The sequence below is a fragment of the Emydura macquarii genome, unplaced genomic scaffold, assembly GCF_026122565.2.
Source record: "Emydura macquarii macquarii isolate MOO-44397 ecotype Brisbane River unplaced genomic scaffold, CSIRO-AGI_Emac_v2 contig_3345, whole genome shotgun sequence".
In the NCBI taxonomy this organism is placed as follows: Eukaryota; Metazoa; Chordata; order Testudines; family Chelidae; genus Emydura; species Emydura macquarii.
This window is the reverse complement of record NW_027133482.1, coordinates 7,735,132-7,755,131: the sequence shown is the minus strand read 5'-3', so window position 1 is coordinate 7,755,131 and position 20,000 is coordinate 7,735,132. Positions and strand designations below refer to the sequence as shown.

The 20,000-nt window shown below is 62.9% G+C and overlaps 1 protein-coding gene across 5 annotated transcripts; it reads right to left on the bottom strand.

The window, feature by feature from the left end:
* Positions 1-664: 664 nt before the first annotated feature.
* TTC31 (tetratricopeptide repeat domain 31) lies at positions 665-13,607 on the bottom strand. 5 transcript variants are annotated; one of them, XM_067533511.1, is made up of 18 exons: positions 13,523-13,607; positions 12,731-12,836; positions 11,610-11,857; positions 11,109-11,192; positions 10,033-10,101; positions 9,584-9,778; positions 9,201-9,332; positions 8,793-8,876; positions 8,293-8,347; positions 7,419-7,509; positions 6,994-7,135; positions 6,631-6,735; positions 6,023-6,113; positions 5,484-5,676; positions 5,199-5,273; positions 3,485-3,587; positions 2,807-2,916; positions 665-2,421 (listed from the first exon to the last, which is right to left on the bottom strand). In XM_067533511.1, exons 2-18 carry the CDS (start codon positions 12,819-12,821, stop codon positions 2,289-2,291), a joined length of 2,001 nt encoding a protein of 666 aa, XP_067389612.1. In that variant the 5' UTR covers positions 12,822-12,836; positions 13,523-13,607; the 3' UTR covers positions 665-2,288. The 5 variants fall into 5 exon arrangements, with proteins under 5 accessions (XP_067389612.1, XP_067389614.1, XP_067389613.1 ...); XM_067533513.1 differs by having other exon boundaries at positions 13,583-13,592; XM_067533512.1 differs by lacking the exon at positions 13,523-13,607 and adding an exon at positions 13,426-13,435.
* Positions 13,608-20,000: the final 6,393 nt, after the last annotated feature.

The following is a 20,000-nucleotide window of genomic DNA, read 5'->3' as shown; positions in this document are numbered from 1 at the left end:
TGGCTGGGGTGGTACACCCTGCCCCACCCTGCCCCACAGGACTGGGGCAAAGCCCAGGGCCATGCCCACCAGTGCCCAGGGCACATGAGATGGAAGGAGGCTCCTAGGTCACGGGGCCCCAGCTATGGAGCCTGCAATGTGGCAGCAGGGAGGGCATGGGCCAGCTGGACTCTTGGGTTCCACACCCACCTCATCCTCACGAGAGGGACAGGGGGGCAAACACGTCCCCCTGTGGGCAGCACCTGGAGACGCGGCACTAAAAGGGTTAAACAGTCCCAGCTCCACCCTGGAGCTGTGGTGTCAGGCCAGGCCAAGGGTCAGGACTGTGCCCAACCCTCACTGTGTTTGGGGGAGTGCAGAGGGTGCGGAGAGACTCCCAGGGCGGCACCGCTATTATTTTTGTCCTTTCTCACTTTAACATGGCCCGGGGAGGGGGGGGGGGGGGCACCACGACCCCCCGTGCTCGCTCCCTGCTGGAAGCCCAAAACTCATTCCACCAAGGGAAGCCCCTGGCCTGAGACACGCACCCAGGCCAGCCCCACCGCCAGGAGCAGGGCGCCCGCCCGGGGTGCAGGCCAGGGAGCAGCATGGTCCTGCTGTGAGCAGGGGTTGGGCTAGATGACCTCCTGAGGTCCCTTCCCACCCTCTGATTCTATGGGCTCCAGCGTGGGGGGAAGCGGGGGGCTGTAGGCGCAGGGAGGGGGGCCGGGCAGAGTTAGGCCCCTGGCCTGGGGCACAAAGTCCCAGGGAGCAGAGCAACGCAGACAGCAAGGCCGGGCTGCATCAGCTGGCACGGGAGCAGGTGTGGCTCTGCCGGGCATGCCATGGAGAGCAGCACCACCTGCTGGCACCCCTCCACCCCCCAGTGCCAGGGCGCCTCCCCACACCGGCAGAGGGGCAGGGGCGCTCCCGCTGCAGGAGGCCTGGGGGCCACGGTGGGGGGAGCCAGAGGGGGGAGGGACGGAAGAGGGTGGGCTCTGCAATGAGTTTTATTAAGAACAGTTTGTAAATCCCCAGACAGGTACAAATCCCCGAAGAAGCCAAGCGCCGCAGCCCCTGCAAGCCTGGGGCTGCCCAGGGAGAGGCCAGCCTGCGGAGCCCCACGGGGGCAGCAGCTCCCCTCCCCACAGCCCAGGAACAAGGCCCACCTGCCCAGTGCACTGCCTGGGCGCTCTCAAGGCCACAGGCCAGGGGAGGCTAATTCACATCGTCTCCCGCAGGCCCCTCAGCCGCCCACAGCCCAGCACCTGCCCCGAGGAGCCAGCTGCTCTGTGAGCAGCAGGGCAGGCCCCCAGCTCCCTGCACGCCGGGCAGCCAGGCCCCAGGCCAGAGCCAAAGGATGGAGCCAGCGCTAGGCTGGGGCAGGGGGCTCGGTTGCCATAGAAGCCCCAAGGGCATCACAGCACTAGGGCAGCGAGGGCACACCTGGGACTGGCCCGCCTGGCACTGAGGCCAGGGGGCTGGCAAGGGGCGGGGGCAGAGTCCATAGGATAGACACAGCAAAGGGACACCATTAAAAGCCTGAGTAAGTGGAGCCGGGGGCGGCTGTGTGTGTGGGGACCACACTCCCCATCCAGCCAGGCCCCACAGCACGGCAGGGGCAGGCCCTCGGGGCGCAGTCAGCGTAACCCAGCCAGGGCTCCGCAGGCAGACAGCGTGGCTGAGGGAGGAGCCTGCCTCTGGGACAAGTTTTGGTATGACGTAGCCCTGGAAGAGAAGCATGGGAGAGGGGGGGACTACAACTCCCAGCATGCCCCACTCCCCATCCCAACAGCATGGCTCCAGTGCCTGCTGGGAGTTGGAGTCCCAGGGGCCTCACTCCATATTAAGGCAAAGGGGGCTGCAGCAGGCTCCAGTGCCCCCAAGGCGTGGCCCTCAGCCCCTGCACGCTGCCCCACTGGCCCCGGACAGGGCCCTGAATTCCAGCTCTCCCTGCCCGGAGAGGCCCCGCGATTCCCTCCAAGCCAGCGTGCTCTGGGGCAATCCCCGAGGCAGCCCTGGGTGGCCACTGCACCCCAAGCAGGGATGGGGGGCTCAACCACCTGCATGGCTCCTTCCTGGGGAAGGGAACCCGCAGCACAGCAGTGAGCCCAGCCCTACCTCGGGGCGGCGAGGGCTGCAGGCCGGCGTTGGGTCACGGGCACGCGACAGGCAGCGTCTGGAGGGGCCTCAGGGAGGCCCAGCACTGTGGCCATCCAGTCACCCGTGTGCCCGGGGGCAGCCTGGCCAGGCAGGACCCAGCTGTCAGCCCGGGGGCAGCCAGTTCCCTCCAGGCCCCGGCAACGGCCCTACTGCAGAGTCAGCTTCTTGTCCAGCCCCTTGCTGTGGGGCAGGTGTCGGAAACGGCAGTCGGCCCCGTAGCTGCAGCCCGTGTTCCTCCAGAAGTGGCACTCCAGGGTGGGGGGCACACGCACCGGCTCCCTGCGGGCACAGACAGAGGGTCCAGAGCCCGCACAGGCCTCCCCAGCCCACCCCCACACACACAACCCTGAGCCGCCGCCCCCCCCCCAGCAGACGCTGGGCTGGGTGCCCCTGGTGGTGGCACCCAAGGGGCATCTCAAGAACCCCACTGGGGCATCTGCGTGTGAGCAGATTCCTCAGAGCCAGAGCCAGGCAGGGCCAGGGCACACGGAGGGGCGCTGGGCAGACCCCTCCGCAGGGTGCCGGCAGGAGCTTCGGACAGCCTCACATCTGGCTGCCCAGCTCCACATCTCAGCAGTACCGGGGGGCACCCAGACTGCCAGGCAGGGCCCCTGCCCACCCCGTGGCCAGGCCTGGCGCTCCCAACCCTGACAGCAGCACCCACCTCACCACGGGCCGCTGGGCGTTGCTGGGGGCAGCCCTGCCGGGGGCTGGGGTTGCATGGTCAGGATGCTTCAGCTGCAGCACAAACTTGGTTCCTTCCACTTCAGCGCCCTGGGAAGAAGAGGGGGGGTCAGTGCAGGCCCCCCCGGGGGCTGGGCGCTCGCCACGCTGCCGAGGGGCTCTGGGGGGAGAGCACCACGCCACAGGGGGAAGCAGCCCGGCCAGACCAGGATTGGGGAGAGCGTATGGGGGCGACCCCCATCACTGCCCCAGGCTGGGGGCAGCAGGAAGAACAGACGAGCCCAGGCGGTGCTGGCGCAGGCCCCGTGCAGTCAGCCCGGCCCGACGTGAGCCGCAGCGGGCACCAGGCATGCGCTGACGGGGGCGCTCGGTCCAGAGCATCAGGGCAGGGGCAAGGGGACAACAGAGCCTGCGGGGCCCTGGGTCCTTTGGGGCACCCCGAGCCAGCCAGAGGCAGGACAAGGGGGCAGGAGGGCTGCTACTGGCCAGGACTGCCAGTGGAAGAGCATTTCACCCTGGGAGATCTGAGCGCCTGCCCTGATTGGTCCAGCCTGCTGCCCACCAGAGCCCATTGACAGCTGACATCAGTGGGGCCTGCCAGCCCCAAGCCCTCTGCCCCCTCCTCCCCCCCGGCGTGGCCGCTGCCCCCAGGCCTGACCTGCAGGGCTGCGTAGGCTGCCTCCGCCGCCTCCTTGCGGGTGTAGTTGATGAAGGCGCAGTACTTCTCCGGGAGCATCCGCACCGAGTGGATGGGCCCAAACCTGCCGGGCAGAGAGACGGCTCGGCCCCACAGCCCGGGACACGCCAGCGCACCACCAGTGAGCGGGGCTGCGGCAGGGAGATGGGGCAAAGGAGGGGCCCGGGGGTGTTGGCCAAAATCTTGTTTTTGAAATATATGTAAGAACAGAGCCACAAACACACACCCCCCCCTTCCTACCAAAAGGCACATCAGTCTGAATCAAAAGCTAAAACCTCAAACTGACTCTTACTGTTCTACCCTTTTAAATGTTAATTCAAGTCTGTCTGCATTTTGTATAATTTTAAGATTGTTTGTAAATGTCTGTGCTATGTCCACTGGCCAGTTTATCTGTTAATTTTACCTGCTTCCAATATATTTGTAAAAATCCTATTCTAAGTACAAAAGCCACACTGCAATGTAATGTGTCTATCTAATTGTGAAAGACACTGTCAAAAATGAAATAAGGTTTGCTCTAAAAATAATATGTAAGTTCTTCAGCTAGGAGTTGGCCCTGAGTGACTGAAGTGTGAATGGCTGAGCAATTGAGTTGGGTGTAGACAAAAAGAGTGATTGAACAATTGGTCTGAGTAAGGGATATCGAAACAGACATGAAGAAAACACCAGCCTCACCTAAAACGCTTGAGGGAAGAAGAAAGAAGCAAAGATGATCAAATGGCCGAAGAGGAGCCACCCTGATAACTTTGGAGCCAGCCCATTTCAAAGGACAAAATCTGATCAGGCTTGCAACAATGTGGGTGATTGAGGATCACACCAAGAATGCAGTTGCAGCATGACAATGCAAAACCCATAGACTGACATGGGGTCCTTTCCCTATAAAATGGGACAAGAAGATGAAGGCTGGAGGTTCGGGTCTACAACATCACATCAGCCAGGAGTACCGATGCGCATCGGCAGAACCTTGCTCCTCATCCTCATGCTGCAGTCACCTGGCCAGTGACTATCATGAGCACCAAGAAGCTGGTAACTATGACATCTGGAAGATCCCTGTGTATGTTTGTCTGTCTCTATCTGTGTGTGTCTGTCAGTGTGTGTGAATGTGAATGAAAGCATCAATTGAAACATGTCTCTGTAATTTGTAGTATTGATATAATGTTAATACTGTTTTCCTAGTGTTTACATTATTATTAATGCTATTTCACTAAGTAGAGCACAATATTAATGTTATTACAGTGTTGATACTTTTCTTTTCTTTGATACTATCTACAGAAGTTTCTGTGTTCACAATAAATGCGGCTTGTTGCCTTATCCCCTAATAAGATCCTGTAATATTTGTTATTTGGGTAACAGGGGTGGGCCAGGGAGGGCAGGCTGCTCCCAGCCGCAGGGAGCTGGGCTGGGAAGGGGCAGGCCCAGCAGGCAGCACTGCCATGGACTGGGCTGGCCCGGCCCTGCTACAGCTCTGGGGATGTGGTGCATGCTAGCCAAGGCAAGGCTGGGGTGAGCCAAGGCTGGGCTAGCCAAGGCAAGGCTGGGGTGAGCCAAGGGGCAGGGAGCAGGGCCAAGGCAGCCCCAGCAGGGGAGGCCAGGCTGGCAGGAGACGCAAGCCAAGAGCGCAGGGCAGGGTTCGGGCCCTGCCCCAGCCAGCCAGGGGAGTGGAGGGGGAACCACTCACGCCTCAAAACAGCTGCGCAGCAACGTCTGGGTGATCCTGGGCGTGACGTTCCCGACCCACACAGCGTACCACGCCCTGCCAACGGCACCACAGCACGGGTCAGCACGCACACCCGCTGCCCCCAGGCAGCCGGAGCTGGCCAGTCAACATGGGCTCCCCACCCAGGCCCAGCGTCCGCCAGCCTGCCCCGCCCCCAGGCCCGGATTTCTTCCCAACATAGCCAGAGACGCACACCGGGACACTAGCCCACCTCCCCTGCAGCCCATCTGCCGGGCGCCCCATTACCTGGCCTGATGCGGAGTGGCCACCGGGTGTCTGCTGCTAGCCGGGGTCTGCCTGCCGCTGGCCCGGAGCTCCTGCTGGGCCGAGCCTTTCCCTCGGCTCCTCGAGTTCGTGATGGTCACAAACCCCCACTCCCCATCCTCGTCCCCCTCGCTGCAGCCACGGCTCCCGGGGGACCAGCTCCTGGCCTGCTCGCCTGGGGAGACAGGCAGGGCTGAGCATAGACCCCAGGCCCGGCAGCCCCACGCTGCCACAGCCCAGCCGCGGGCACAGGGAGCTTGGCCAGAGGCGCTCGATCGGACACTGGGCAAAGGGAACGCACTGCGGGCGTGGGGCTGCCCCTCACTCCCCACCCGCAGCCCCCTGCTGCCCCTCCCCCCCATCGGCCGGCACCCCTCACCCCTGCCCCCCCCCGGTACCCCTCACTCCAGCCTGCAGCCTTCGCTCTCCAACTCTGACTGGTTCCCCGAGGAAGACGGGCCCCAAGCCAGGTCTCCAGCAGGGACGCGGAGCCCCACACCCAATGGCCCCAGGGCCCTTACCGGACCCAGCTGGCTGGGGCTCCGGGGCTCCCAGCAACAGCCCCGCCGGGACGCTGCTCTCACTGGCAACGCTGCTGACGCCGTTCTCCTGCTGGGAGGAGAGCACGTCAGTGGCCCAGGCCCCCTCGCCTCTGCATCGAGCGAGCCAGGCTCTCATCCTGCCGACCAGCACCATGGTCCTGGGGCACCTGGTGCCCCCACTCACTCAGCCAGAGGCGGCGCTGCAGGCCTCATCACAGGGAGAGGCGCTCGGCAGCGTTGCCCGACCCCCTCGGGAGCCCCGCCGGCAGCCGGCTCCTGGCCCCACACTCTCCGACCTGCGCTGGGGTTGGGGTCAGAGCACAGAGCCTTTTGCCTCGGGGCAGGCTGGGGACCAGGGGCTTGGAGCATGTAGAGTCTAGACCTTGGAGGCTGCAGCGCCGTCTGTCCCAGCCAGAGCCCCCCAGACACCCCCCCCCGCCCGGCTGGCAGAGATTGTTCCTGCCTCATGTGCTCTCTGCCCCTGCAGGGCCCGAGCCAACCAGCCAGGCCCTAGAGCGATCCCGAGCGGTGCCCACCCCACACCTGCCGAGGCAGCGCGGGGCCCAAGGTGGCAGGGACACACTCACCAGCATCAGCTGCACCTGGCAGACCTCCAGCTGGCCGGCTGCGTCAGCGTGGGAGCTGTCCAGCTGCAGCAGCTGCAGGAAGGTACTTCTGGCCTCGGCGTAGCGCTGGGGAGAGCCGGGCAGTCACCCGCTGCCAGCCCACACCTCGCACTACCAGAATCAGGCTGGCCCTTCCCCACAGGGCCTAGCACCTTGCCCGCCCTCCCTCCCACTGCGCCTGGCACTGGGCACCCCCCATCCCACCTGCACCTGGGGACCCGGCGCCCAAGGCTGTGCCTCCTCCCCCACTGCCATGGCTGCATGCGGCTCTCCCCTCCCTCCCAGCAGCGGGGCCAGGCCGGCTCCCACCCCACCTCCAGGTACCTGCAGCCCCAGGAGGGCCTTGCCCTTGCGGAACAAGCCCTTGGGCCAGCCGGGCCGGAGGCTCAAGGCCACGTGGGCATCGCTCAGGGCTTTGCCGTACTGCCGCATCCTCTCATAGCAGTACGAGCGGTTCCCGAAGAGCCTGCGGGGACAGTGCGGTCAGGGAGCCTGCGCCAGGCACGGTGCCCACTCCCGCCCAGCCCCAAAGCTCCCGGCGCTGCGCTGCGCTGCGGTGCGCTGCGCTGCGGTGCGAACATGGTGCCGGGGGCTCCGGCGGGCCGTGCCGGACCTGAGGGAGTCGGGCAGGGCAGCCGAGAGCTTGGGGACGCAGAGCCGGGGCTGGCAGGGAGCCGCGCGGGCTGGCAGCCGTGCCCCTGGCCCTGGAGAGAAACACCCCCCCCCCAAGCCCGGCCCAGCACTCGCACCTGTGCTCCCGGGGGTTGAGCTTGACGGCCTCCGTAAAGAAGAGCACGGCCTCCTGAAAGCAGCCCCGCTCGGCTGCCTCGTTCCCATAGCCTGGGGGAGGAAGAGGAGACAGGGTCACCAGGACAGGTGCTCTGTGCTGCCCCTCTCCCCCCAGTGCCCCTCCAGCCTGGCCCCCGGGGTCGCTCCCCAAGGGACCGGCGGGGTGCAGTGAGGAATGGGCCATTTGCTCACAGGGGGAAACGAGGCTGAAAAGCCAAAGGTGGGTGCATCTGGCTTCCCCCAGGGCGGAGGGAAGGGGGGTGAGCGTATCCCACGTTGGGGGAAGCCGGCCCAGAGCGACGCCGGGGCCCTGTGAGGGGCTGTACCTGCTCAGGGCCGGGATAGCAGGGGCTGCGTGTCAGGAGTGAGGGGCACCAGCAGAGCTGCAGGGGACAGGCCAGAGCGGAGACAGCCAGGGCTGCAGACTGGCACAGAGGGGCACAGCTGCCGGACAGCAGGGCGCCACCGGTCGAGACTGAAGGACACTGGCAGAGCTGGGGGGCAGGGCTGGGAAAGCAGGGGGCTAGGAGTCAGGAGTGGGGGGCACCAGCAGAGCTGGTGGAGGGGGAGCACAGGCCTGGGATAGCAGCGGCTGCAGGTCAGGAGTGAGGGGCCCCGGCACAGCTGTGGAGGGAGTACACACAACAAAACCTGTCCCTGAGGTGCAGCAAACTGGCCCCCCGTAGTGAGGGGGAGGGCAGGGCAGCTGGGAGAAGGGCGGGGTGGAGCCAGCTCGGCACAGGGAAGCCGTGGCCACGTTGCTGGCCCAGCGGCCCCAGAGCCCCGTCTGCCCGGCGTGGGACGGCAGAGCCATGAGGGGCGGGGGACACTGACCTGCTAGCACTGCGCTGGGATCCACCCCACTCACGTCCTGCCCAGGCCTCGGCACCTGCATGGGAAGCCAAGTGACAGGCTGAGGGCTGGGGCTGCCCCAGCCCAGGGCGGCGGGGTGCCCCCCAGACAGCCAGCCAGGGGCGAGCGACGGCGCACTGCCGGGAGGAGAGGCAGCAGCACGGCGCCTGTGGTACGGCTGCAGGGCTGCCAGGCCAGCCTGCTCCCTGAGCCTGATCGATCCCCAGGCAGAAAGGCCGTGCCCTCCCGGCTCCGCTCCTCCCTCGCCAGCCAGGGGAGCTGGCCCCAGCTCGCTGCCCACATTCACTCTGGGGATGGTTCGCTGGCCCAGAACTGGCACTGAAGAGACGGGGACCGCTCTGGAGGGCTATGGGCGTACTAGACAAACCTGAGAGCTCGCCCCCCGACCCCAGCCAGGCCCCAGCCAGGCCCCAGCTGCTGCTTTGCACTCACTGGAGCCCCGCGAGGCTCCCGGCACTTACCCGCCCTCGGCTGAGGGGCTTTGGGGCGTCTGCAGCCCGTCGCCTGCAGGCTGGTCCTGTGGGGCTCAGCAGCTCTGGGCCAGCCTGGAAGAGTCTGCGTTAGGGCGGGACCAGGGCGGGGGGGAATTTGGGGGGGTTGGAGAGAGCCAGGCATGGCAGGGTGGGTAACACGTATGCAGATCGGGCCCAGGAGCCTGCTCCACTGCGCCCCACTGCTGCAGAGCTGCGCAGCCTGCGCCCAGGGGACCAGTGCCCCAGCCCAGGAGGGCACAGAACCTGGCACTCTCTGACTCCCTGGGGCAGCCCGAACGCTGCCTCCTTCCCCGCAGGGCTGAGACGCGCCAGGGGAGGGACGTTCGCCCGCCCCAGCACTCGAAGGAAGGTGTCTGCCAGGGACCCGATGCTCACCTCTTGCTGGGGCCTCCTGCCCGGCTCCTTGTCCTCGGCCCTGGGCGCCTTCTCCTTCCTGGGCGGCAGTGGCTTCGCACCCACCTTGCGCTGAGCTTTGGAGACAAAGGTGCTGCTCAAATCCAGCTCGTCCTGGGGAGGGGACACAAGCGTCAGGGGCCTGGGTGGGCAAGGACGCCAATCCAACACCGTGCCGGGCCACGCCCTGCGGGCTGCGTGCCAAGAAGCAGCGGATGCCCTGGTCCCTGGCTCCCAGGCCTCACCGAGCCAGCTCACCCCCTTCCATGGCACGGCCATTTCCTGCTCGGCAGGCCGGGTGAGTGCCAGGCCCTGCACAACAGCAGAGCAGGCCCCCCGCCCAGCACACCCGAACCGAACCGAACCTCCATCTCCTCCTCAGCGTTCACGTCTGCATTCCTGCCCTGGGCCCTGGCTCCTTCCGCCCTCCTGGAAGCTGGGTCCTCGCTGGGATCTCTCTGAGCGGGGCTGGAGTCTAGAAGCCCCTTCCCCGATGAGGTCCTGGCGCCTTCCACACCTTCCTCCTCCTCCTCCGTGTCACCGTTCAGACAAGGCTCATTCTGCAACAAGAGCGCCAGCCTGTGAGATCGGCGCTGCATGGGCACCTCCCCAGGACACCAGGCTCTGCCCCCTGGTCCCGCCGCCAGACTCCCCTTGGAGGGGAGCAGCCAGAGCCCACAGGGCACTCAGGGGTTTCACAGCCTCCTCTTCTCAGACACACGGGAACGAGGGAAGAGCTGCCCTGCAGAAACGTGGCTCTGCCTAGCCCAGAGCCGGGCAGGGCGGGCTGCCCGGAGAGCAGGTCCCCACTTACCGACCTCATCTCGGGCTTGAGCTTGGATTCTTGTCCCAGCTTTTCTTGCCTCTTCCGGTCTTTCTGCCTCTGGAAGCCATAGAGAAAACTGTGAGCTCCAGAGTGATGGTGCTTCCCAGCCAGGGGCTCTGCTCCTGCTCCCTCCCCGGGCAGGCTGCCTAGCCGCTGCCGCTGCATTTGGTAGAACAGTCGGCTCACCCGCCGAGGCCACACAGCAGCACCCCCAAAAAAGCTGAGCGGGCAGGTTCTGTGGGAGCAGGGCAGCCAGCCAGCCGCCTCTGGCAAAGGGAGCCAGCGCTCTCCTGCAGAGCCCGGAAAGCAGGCAGCCTGTAGCTAGGGGCCTGGGCGTGAGAGGACCCCCGGGAAGGGAGGGCACCGGTACAGCCTGTCTGGCGCTCCCTGGGCTATGCCCCGTTCCACACGGACCGGAGGGGCCCGCCAACATGGCCCCGTCCAAGAGGCATCCCAAGCTCAATGACAGCACCAGACGCCATTCAACTGAGCCGACACCACCCCCTCCCAGGGACCTGCTTTATGCCAATCTCCTCCAGGAGCAAAAGGGGGGACTGAGCCCGACATGGCCCCTTCACACAGAGATGGAGCCGGAGAGCTTACACCACAGGGCAGCCGGGGAGCAGACAGAACAGCAGTTTGCCCTCAAGAGGATCCGTCAGGCTGCGCAGCACGGCAGGTTGGCTGGACAGGGAACAAGGGGGGAAGGTCCCACCCCACCCCACCGCTGGAAGGCAGCAGCCCTGCTCTGTCATGAGGCAGGCAGGGAGAGCCGGATCGGAGTGCCGGCAGAGGGCACATGACCCCTCGCTGGGATGGCAGAGGCTGACTGCTGTCAGCTCCATTTCGCTCAGACTCGGGATGGGTCCAAACAAACCCAGCTCCTGGCCGCAGGAGAGAAGCACGTCTATTGCCGGGGGAGAGGCCAGCGCCTTCGCCGGCGTGGCGGGTCTGGGCCACTGGCACTGCTGGTGAGAGGCGCACACCAGCTCCTGGAGGAGACACAGACGTGCCAGGCGGCTGGGATGGCAGCAGGGATGGAGGGCACTGCCCTGGGCACTGACCTTCTTCTTAAGTCTCTTCTTCTCTGCTTTCTTTTTCACTCGCTCCTCCTCAGCTACCAGCTCCTTGGCGTTCCTCTCTGCTTCCTGGGAAGAGAACTGGGCGGGTGACCACGCCAGCTGGGCACAACCCCCACCCCACACACAGCAGCCAGGCAGCTGGACATGTGCTCCTAGAGCCATGCCGGAGCTGAGAGGGGAGCGTGGCCGTGGGTGGGCAGGCCGAGGGGTAGCAAGCAGGATCCTGGGGGTGGAGATTTCCAAGAAGACATGGCAGGAGCACACAAAGGCAGGACAAGACCCAAGGGCTCGAAGCTGAAGCGAGAGAAATCCAGACATGTGGGCTGTGTTTTGACAGGGACAGGGCGCACTCGCCTTCAAAGCAGCCTGGCTGTATCTCTAAGAGAGACCTGGGGGAGGCAGGGAGAGGACAGAGAACAGAAGGAAAGCGATGGTGCCCAGGGGAATGGAGGGTGATGAGGGTGGCCCTGGGGCTCTCCTCACCTCCGCCGTCACCTGCTGCCTCTGGGGCAGTTTTAGGTCCAGCAGTTTAGAGCCCAGCGAGCTGTGGGGCGGGGGAGCTGGCGAGGGGTCCTTGCACTGGAAGGATTTCCAGATATCACAGAAGGTACCAGGGACGGAGTCCTCCTCAGCCTGCGCATCGCACTCCTTGCTGGAATCATCCCACTTCTCCTCCTCCTCGTCGTACTCCCCACTGTTGTCGTAGTAATAGCAAAACTCTTCATCCGAGTCTGCACAGCGAGAGCACAGCAGGCGGTCAGCCTCACGCAGCGAGGCCTTGGGGGTCCCATCACCCGTGATGCAACTCACCCCACCCTGGGTCCCAGCCCCTCTCCAGAGAGGGGCCCCAGTGCATTAGCCTGCCCAAGGAGCAGAGCTCTGGATGCACCCCCTCACTTCCTTCTCAAACAGAGGCACCCCGTGGTCCCCACGGCTCCCCAAGCCTCCAGTTATCAGGGAAGGGGCCACCCTGCCCCAAAACCCAAAGCAAAACTGAAATAAACCAACATGCCCCAAACGCCTTCATCCCCTTGGGTTCCCCCTCAGAGGGAGGGGCCTGAGACTCCATGGACCCCCAGGCCTTCCGTACTGCTGGCAATCTGCCCTGGGAGGTGCCCAGACTCGAGGGTGACGGGCAGCAGGGTCAAGCCATCAGCTAGACAGACAGGTCGAGCCCAGGCCAATTGGCTCAGGCTTCCAAGGCTAAAAAGAGCAGCGTAGAAGGTCCCACTCGGGCTGGGGCTGGGCTCTGAACCTGGCCAGGTTTCCTCGTTGCTTCCATCTCCTGGGCTGCGGGACTGGCACGTCTCTCGGTTTCCTGAGCACTTTGCCAAGCAATCAAACAGGGGTCACGGCAGCCGGGGTGAGAATGAGCGAGGAGGGGGCAGCCTGCCCGCAGCGGTATATGCCAGGGCCCCCCGCCCTGGGCACGGCAGTGCCGCACACGCACCACAAGCCCATGGACTGTTTGCACCGCAGGGGGTGAGCCAGGCGGGGCTGGGGATGGCTCAGCCTGAAGAATCGGGACATGCGGCTTCCAAGAGCTTCAGCTCCCACAGGCACACCCAGGAAAGGCCCTGGCCCCTCTGCCCCACCCCTCGCACCTGCAAGTCCTTGGCCCGCCATCCCCGCGGCTCTACACTGCATGGCACTGGTGCGGGCGCCGTACAGGTTCTCCATGATCAGCTGCTCCATGAGGTTGTTGAGATCCTAGGGGAAGGAAGCACAGCTAGTGACTTGGGGTGTCCAGCACCCCCCGCCGGGGTCCCTCAGCGCCTCCCCAGGGCCCTGCTGCGTCCTCCCCTTCCCCGGCCCAGCTGGGCCCATGGCCTTAGGGGTGCACCCCACCCTCGGCGCGCCCCACGCCAGCAGACACGCACCTCTCCCTGGGGTGGGCTAAACTGGGGCCACTGCCACCGGCGGCCAGCAGGCGGGGGGGGGGGGGGGGGGGGGCTGCCCCGGCGGGCCGGGCCCTGCAAGACAGCCGCCGTCAGCCAGTGCGCCAGGGCCGGGACCCGGACACACGTCCCGCCCCGAGCACGGGCCGCCCGGGGCCAGCCCTGCCGCCGGCCCGCGCCCGGCACCGCTCGCTGCTCGGGGCAGCCCAGCCTGGGGCGGCGGGACAGACTCTTCCCGCACCCTACACCCCTGCCCCCAACCCGGGCTGCCCCGCAGGGCCCTCTGCGGCTTTCCCTCCAGCCGGCCCGGCCCGGCCCTGCGCTAAGGGGGCAGAGCCCTCCCAGGAGGGGGCCCCCGTGCCCGGCCCCTTAGAGCCCCCTGCCCCGCCCCAGACACACACCCCGCTCCGGCTCCCCCATTCGGCATCGGCCCAGGGACAGCCGCCCGGCCCCACACCGCCCCACAACCCGCCGCGCCCCCGCGACCGACCGACCGACCGGCCGGAAACAGAACCAGGACTCCGGAGCCTCCGCCCTGCCCGCACCGGAGCCGGTCACCTGCTGCCGCCATCTTTGTTAGGGGCATAGAGCGCCCTGTGACCCCTGGGCCCGCCATCTTTGTTAGGGGCATGGAGAGCCCTGGGACCCTAGTTCGCCATCTTTGTTAGGGGCACCAGTACCAGTATGGTTACTGGGGGGTCCATGTCACCAGCAAGAGGAGGCACTGCCGGGCCTCACAACAGCAGAGGCTCTGTCTGGCTGCCTGCAGTGCTGAGTCTCTCAAATACCCCAAAGCCCCAGCTATGGCGACCCACAGCTGCCAGGGGTCCCTGTGTTGGCCCAATCCTGTGGTCATGAAATACACCAACGAACAGAGCCACAAACACCTTCCGCCCCAGCGGCACTTCAGCCTGGCACACGGCACCTTTCATCAGAAGCTGAAACCTCGGCTGGCTCGTGTTGTACTACCCTTGGAAACGTTCACCTCAGCCTTCTTAACATAGCCGGTGACTGCAGAACAACTCGTCTGTCTGTGCGTTGGACCGTTCTGGCTGTAGAACCACTCCACTGACCGGCATATCTGTCCATTTACCCACTGTCAGAATATTTGTACAAACCCTATGGGAAGTAGGAGAAGCCACCCTGTGCAATGTAATTACATACACCGACCTGATTGTGAAAGACACTGGCAAAAATGAAACAGTGTTTGCTTCAAAAGACATGTGAGTTCTTCAGCTAGGAGTGTGCACTGAGTGATTGGAGTGTGAATGGCTGAGCAGTTGAGGAGGGTGTAGACAGGGAGAGTGATTGAACAATTGGTCTCAGTAAGGGATGTCCAAACACGATGAAGAAAACACCAGCCTCACCTAAAACATCTGAGGGAGGAAGAAGGGAGCGAAGACCATAACGTTTACCACTCAACTGGCCGAAGAGGAGCCCACCCTGATAACTTTGGAGTCAGCCCACTTCAAAGGACAAAATCTGATCAGGCTTGCAACAACGTGCGTGATTGAGGATCACACCAAATGCAGATGCAGCATGACAGAGCAAAAACCCATAGACTGACATGGGGTCTTCTCCCTATAAAATGGGACAGAAAGATGAAGGCTGGAGGTTCAGGTCTACATCACCAACCAGCCAGGAGTACCGGTGCGCATCGGCAGAACCTTGCTCCTCACCCTCATGCTGCAGTCACCTGGCCAGTGACTACCACGAGCACCGAGCATGAGGCTGGTAACTAACATCTGTGAGACCCCCTATGTATGTTTGTCTGTCTCCCTGTCAGGGTGTGTGAGTGTGAATGAAAGTATCAATTGAAACATGTCAATGAAGTAAGTATACTTTATTAGCAAGAATCTCTGTGTTTGTAAAGCACAATATTGCTATTGTTACAGTGCTGATCCTGTTTCCTTGGTATTTGCATTATTGATACTAGTTACCAAATTTCTGTATTCACAATAAACGTGGCTTGTTGCCTTATCCCCTGAAAAAGATCCTGTGATATTTGTTATTTGGATAACACATGCGGCGACACCCATCAGAACGGCCAGACTGGGGCAGACCCATGGTCCATCTAGCCCAGAGTCCTGTCTTCCTAGAGCAGCTGCTGCCAGGCGCTTCACAGGGAGTGAACAGAGCAGGGCAGTTATCGAGGGAGCCTTCCCGTTGCCCACTCCCAGACTCTGGCAGGCAGAGGCTCATGGACACTCCGAGCACAGTTTTGCATCCCTCCCCAGCCTGGCTAATAGCCACTGATGAACCTATCCTCTGTGAACTTACCTAGCTCTTTTGTGAACCCCATTATATTTTTGTTTTCACAACATCCCCTGGCAAGGAGTTCCACAGGTTAACTGTGTATTGTGTGAAGAAATACTTCCTTTTGTTTGTTTTAAACTTCCTGCCTCTTAATTTCATTGCATGCCCCCTGGTTCTTGTGTTATGTGAAGGGGTAAACAATATTTCCCTATTCACTTTCTCCACACCAGTCAAGATTTTATAGACCTCTAGCTTATCCCCCTTAGTTGTCTCTCTTGTAAGCTGAACAGTGCCCATCTTTGTAATTGCTCTTCGTATAGAAGCTGTTCCTTACCCGTAATCATTTTTGTTGTACTGATCTGTACTTCCTCCAGTTCTAATAAATTTATTTTCCGATGAGGTAACCAAAACTGCACACAGTATCCAAGGTATGGGCAAGTCAGGTGTCCTACAATCACACACCAGTGTCACGGTGTCCCCTACAATCACACACCGGGTGGGCAATTCAGGACAATTCAGTGACTGCAGGCAGGAAGCTAATGTGAGTTTGCAGTTCCCCAGCACCCAGGCAGGATCTCCAGACTCTGCCTCAGGGGGTTGGAGCTGCTTTGGATGTGCTCCGAGGGCTGCTCCTTAGCGGAGCACCAGCCCCCTCTCTGTGGCTGCCTGGATTAGGAGCTGATTAGGGCTGTCATTAATCTTATTTCTCTCTGGCTTTAGCAGCAGGCAGCTGCCTGGGGCCGTTGCTGATCCACCATGGACAAGGAGGAGAGCAGCATAGAGCCAAGCCGCAGGAAGGCCCACCTGGAGGTGAGGACTGGGGGAAGCCCTGTGTCTGTTAGGGGCCCATGACCTGCCCCACAGCAATGTCTTTTTGGGGTGCCAATGGGAGCCCAGTGGGGGCAGGGGACTGAGGCCAGTCCTTGGGGATCGGAGGGAAGGCTAGAGGGCAGCCTGGGCTAATCCCACAGCAGCCCTGTTACATAGGGGCCCAGCCAGGTACCGAGAGTTCTCCCCCTTGGGGATCTGCATAGGGGGTGGGTGTTTCTGCTCCATAGGCTCTCAGGCCAGGCAAGGGGGTGACTGTCCCCGACACAGCCCAGCCTCTACAGGTGGGGTCTTGGGTGAGCCCCAGGCTCTGATCTGAGTAGGGAAGCCAAAGAGGGCCCTTCCCCAGGGACAAACACATCTACGGCTGGACTCCAAGTAGGTCAATTTGCCCTTGGGGGATCCCAGGTTGGCACACCATGAACAAGGGAGAGAGGCTCCCCGGCGTCCTGCCCCCAACCCTTCATCTACCCAGGCACCCCCTGAGATTCTCCCCATGATCCCGCGGGAGGAGATGCAAGTCTCCAGCTGGCAATGGGGCTCCAGGTAGAAGGCCACCCACCCTCAGAAGCAGTGATCCCTGCAGAGCGGGGTGGGCTGGGAGCTCGGCCCCGGCATTCAGGTCCCAATGCACACCGATGGGCGTGGCTGGGAGGTTAGTTAGTTATCCAGGGTTTGTTGGTCTGTAAAGAGCTTTGAGAACTGACACACCGGGGACGTGGCCGGAGTGATGGTTCTGATGGGGACAGACACCACCAGGAAGGGCTGGAAGCAGAGCGGCAGGGCACAGCATGGGGCTCAGGGGGGCCGAGCCATGACCAAAGCTGCACAGAGCCCTGGCCAGTGTGCACTGCACCCCCAGGGGAGCCGTTGGAGCACCGTGAGCACCAGGAAAGCCAGGGGCAGCACCAGGTTCAGATAATCCTGCCACAAACCCATAGTTCCTGCACCTCGACTGCAGATCCCATGGACACAGCCAGGACAGGGCAAGGCAGTGGGCAGCGAGGTCGTTCACCGGCCCATCTCCGCCCAGCCCAGCTCGAACCGGGGAGGGCTCTGGGTGTCGGGGAGGAGAGCTGGGTACTGGGGAAAGCCCAGCGACTGGCCGCAGGGCTGAGCGACTGACTCCTGGCCTCACTGCCCAGTTCTCCGGCTCCCTTCTTTGGTGCCCTCCCACGCCAGGCAGAGCACGGCTGCTGCTGTCTGCCTTTGCTTCAAACCCCAGAAGAGATGGCAGAAAACAGAGCCGGGCACAGTCACTCAGCACCCACCTTCCCTGCCCCCCTCTGCCTCTTCTCCCTTCCCTGCCCCCTTCGGCCCCTTCTCCCCTCCCCCATCGCTGCCCCCCTCCACCCCTTCTCCTCTCCCCCATTGCTACAGCTCTCCACCCCCTTCCCTGAATCTCTCTGCCCCCTTCTCCCTGCCACTCCCCTCTGCCCTCCACCTGCAGCTGGCACACCTCCATCCTGCTGAGCAGTCCCTGGACAGCCTGACCTCCAACCAGGCCTGGGGGTTACACTAGGACGTTGCCATGAGTCACGAAGCACTGGGGTGGCGTCCCTAGAGGACAGGGTGCACAGGAGCCACCTGACGTGCTTCCCCCAGGAGCCGCCTTACAGGGCGCAGCTGATGGGTTGCGAGGCCAGCAGGGACCTGTGTCGTCTCCATGGCCTCTCTAGAGAAGCGCAGGTCTCTGACCATGCCAGCTCCCTCACCCCCTTCCCTGCCTGCGTGCCCCTTGCTGCTCCGGGGCCAGCCCCGGGGAGTTCACTGAGCAATGAGCCGAGTCCAGGCACTTGCTTCTCTGGGGACGTGGGGAAGGGCAACGCTGACGAAGCCGAGCCCCTCCAACAGCTTGTCCTGCTGCAGGAGCTAAGCATCCCCAGCACACACATGCCTGCCCCCCAACGAACATCCCCCTGCACACACATGACCCCAGCCACGCCTGCACACAGCCCATGGCACTGATGCATGCACACTCCCACACCTGCAATGCATGCACTGCTCTCACTCACCCTAGCACTGCACACCCCCCTTTGAACACACCCTCCCATGTGTGCACCCCCCACCTTCCAGTGCGCACATGGACTCCCCGACGCATGCACCCCCCTGCACATGGCTCAAGTGACCCCAACATGTTTTGGAGAATGTCACTACATAATCTAGACAAGAACCCACCAGAAGCTGCCGCAGGCTCAAGGCATAGCCCATCCACACCCCCCCTCGGCCATTCTGCTCAGATGCTCTCTCCCTTCGGCGCTAGCCCCGTGGTCACCCAGGCTGCTGCCCTCAGCACCCCTAGCACCTCCTGAGCTCAGCACTAACTGCGAGGGGAGAGTCGGAGCCTGGACCCGGCTTCCCCACGCTGGGAGTTTAGGGAGCGGGGGATGGGGTTATCAGGCCTCGGTGGCACGAGAAGTGTCACTATGTCACGTCTCTGCTCTCTCGGTATCCCCCCCCGAGAGTGGACCCCACTGCGTCTGCTTCCTAGAGGCCAGTCGTGTTCATGGAGGCCTGGCTGGCTGGGCTAAACGGCAGGATTCGATCCCAGGATTCTCTTGGCTGTCAGTCCGCTCCCTTCATGCATAAAGCAGCCACTGAGGGGAGGGGAGCGCAGTGCCTGGGCCTTCCTGCAGTCAGCCGTCGCCACTAGAACAGGGAGCAGGAGCCCAAAGGCCAAGACAGGGTATATAGAGAGAGAACCTCCTGTGTCAGACTACTCCGGGGACAGGGGGCCCTTCTAGCCGGGCATCTCCCTCCTCGTTGCACGGGCTCGGACCAACGGGCACATCTACCTGGCCTGCCTGCCTCCTGGTTGCACCAGATCAGAGCAGTTGGCAAAGTGCAAAGGCCCCATAAGGCAGGCTTTGCAGGGCGGGTGAGCACCAGCTGAGGGCAGCACACCCTGAAGCTATGGGGCTGCTGGCTCTACCCAGCCACCTGGCTTTCCGCCACCCTCCCTGCTAAGTCCCCCCCAGTCGTTGTGGAAAGACCTGCTGGGACGTGCTAGGCAGAGACGGCCCGACCGGTCTCTGCCCCAAAGAGCACACAGCGGGGCAGGTAGCAGCAGGGCCCCGGCCGTCGCTGGCTACAACAGCCTATCCAGGGGCCCCAGCACAGATTCTGCCCAGCACCCTCTGCTCTGCACGGGGGTCGGGAGGTTTGGCCAGAAGCATCACAGGTGGACTCTCACAGTATTCTTATCAGCAAGTTAAGGAAGTATGGGTTGGATGAATGGACTATAAAATGGATAGAGAACTGGCTAGAGCATAGGGCTCAACGAGTAGTGATCAATGGCTCCATGTCTAGCTGGCAGCCAGTCACAAGCGGAGTGCCCCAGGGGTCGGTCCTGGGGCCGGTTTTGTTCAACATCTTCATTAATGATCTGGAGGATGGGGTAGATTGCACCCTCAGCAAGTTTGCGGATGACACTAAGGTGGGGGGAGTGGTAGATACCCTGGAAGATAAGGATAGGATACAGAAGAACCTAAACAAACTGGAGGATTGGGCCAAAAGAAATCTGATGAGGTTCAACAAGGACAAGTGCAGAATCCTGCACTTAGGACAGAAGAATCCCATGCACAGCTACAGACTGGGGACCGACGAGCTAGGCAGCAGTTCTGCAGAAAAGGACCTGGGGGTTACAGTGGATAAAAAGCTGGATATGAGTCAGCAGAGTGTCCTGGTTGCCAAGAGGGCTAATGGCATATTGGGCTGCATTAGGAGGGGCATTGCCAGCAGATCACGGGAAGTGATTATTCCCCTCTATTTGGCATTGGTGAGGCCGCATTTGGAGTATTGTGTCCAGTTTTGGTCCCCCCACTACAACAAGGATGTGGAGAAGTTAGAGAGAGTCCAGCGGAGGGCAACAAAAATGATTAGGGGGCTGGAG

Excerpts from the sequence above, each read along its gene's own strand:
- TTC31 (XM_067533511.1), bottom strand. The coding sequence starts at position 12,821 with ATGGAGCAGCTGATCATGGAGAACCTGTACGGCGCCCGCACCAGTGCC. Across the intron at positions 7,510-8,292 it reads TCCCAGCGCAGTGCTAGCAG|GCTATGGGAACGAGGCAGCC; the intron begins GTCAGTGTCCCC and ends TTCCTCCCCCAG. Across the intron at positions 6,114-6,630 it reads GCCAGGTGCAGCTGATGCTG|CAGGAGAACGGCGTCAGCAG; the intron begins GTGAGTGTGTCC and ends CTCTCCTCCCAG.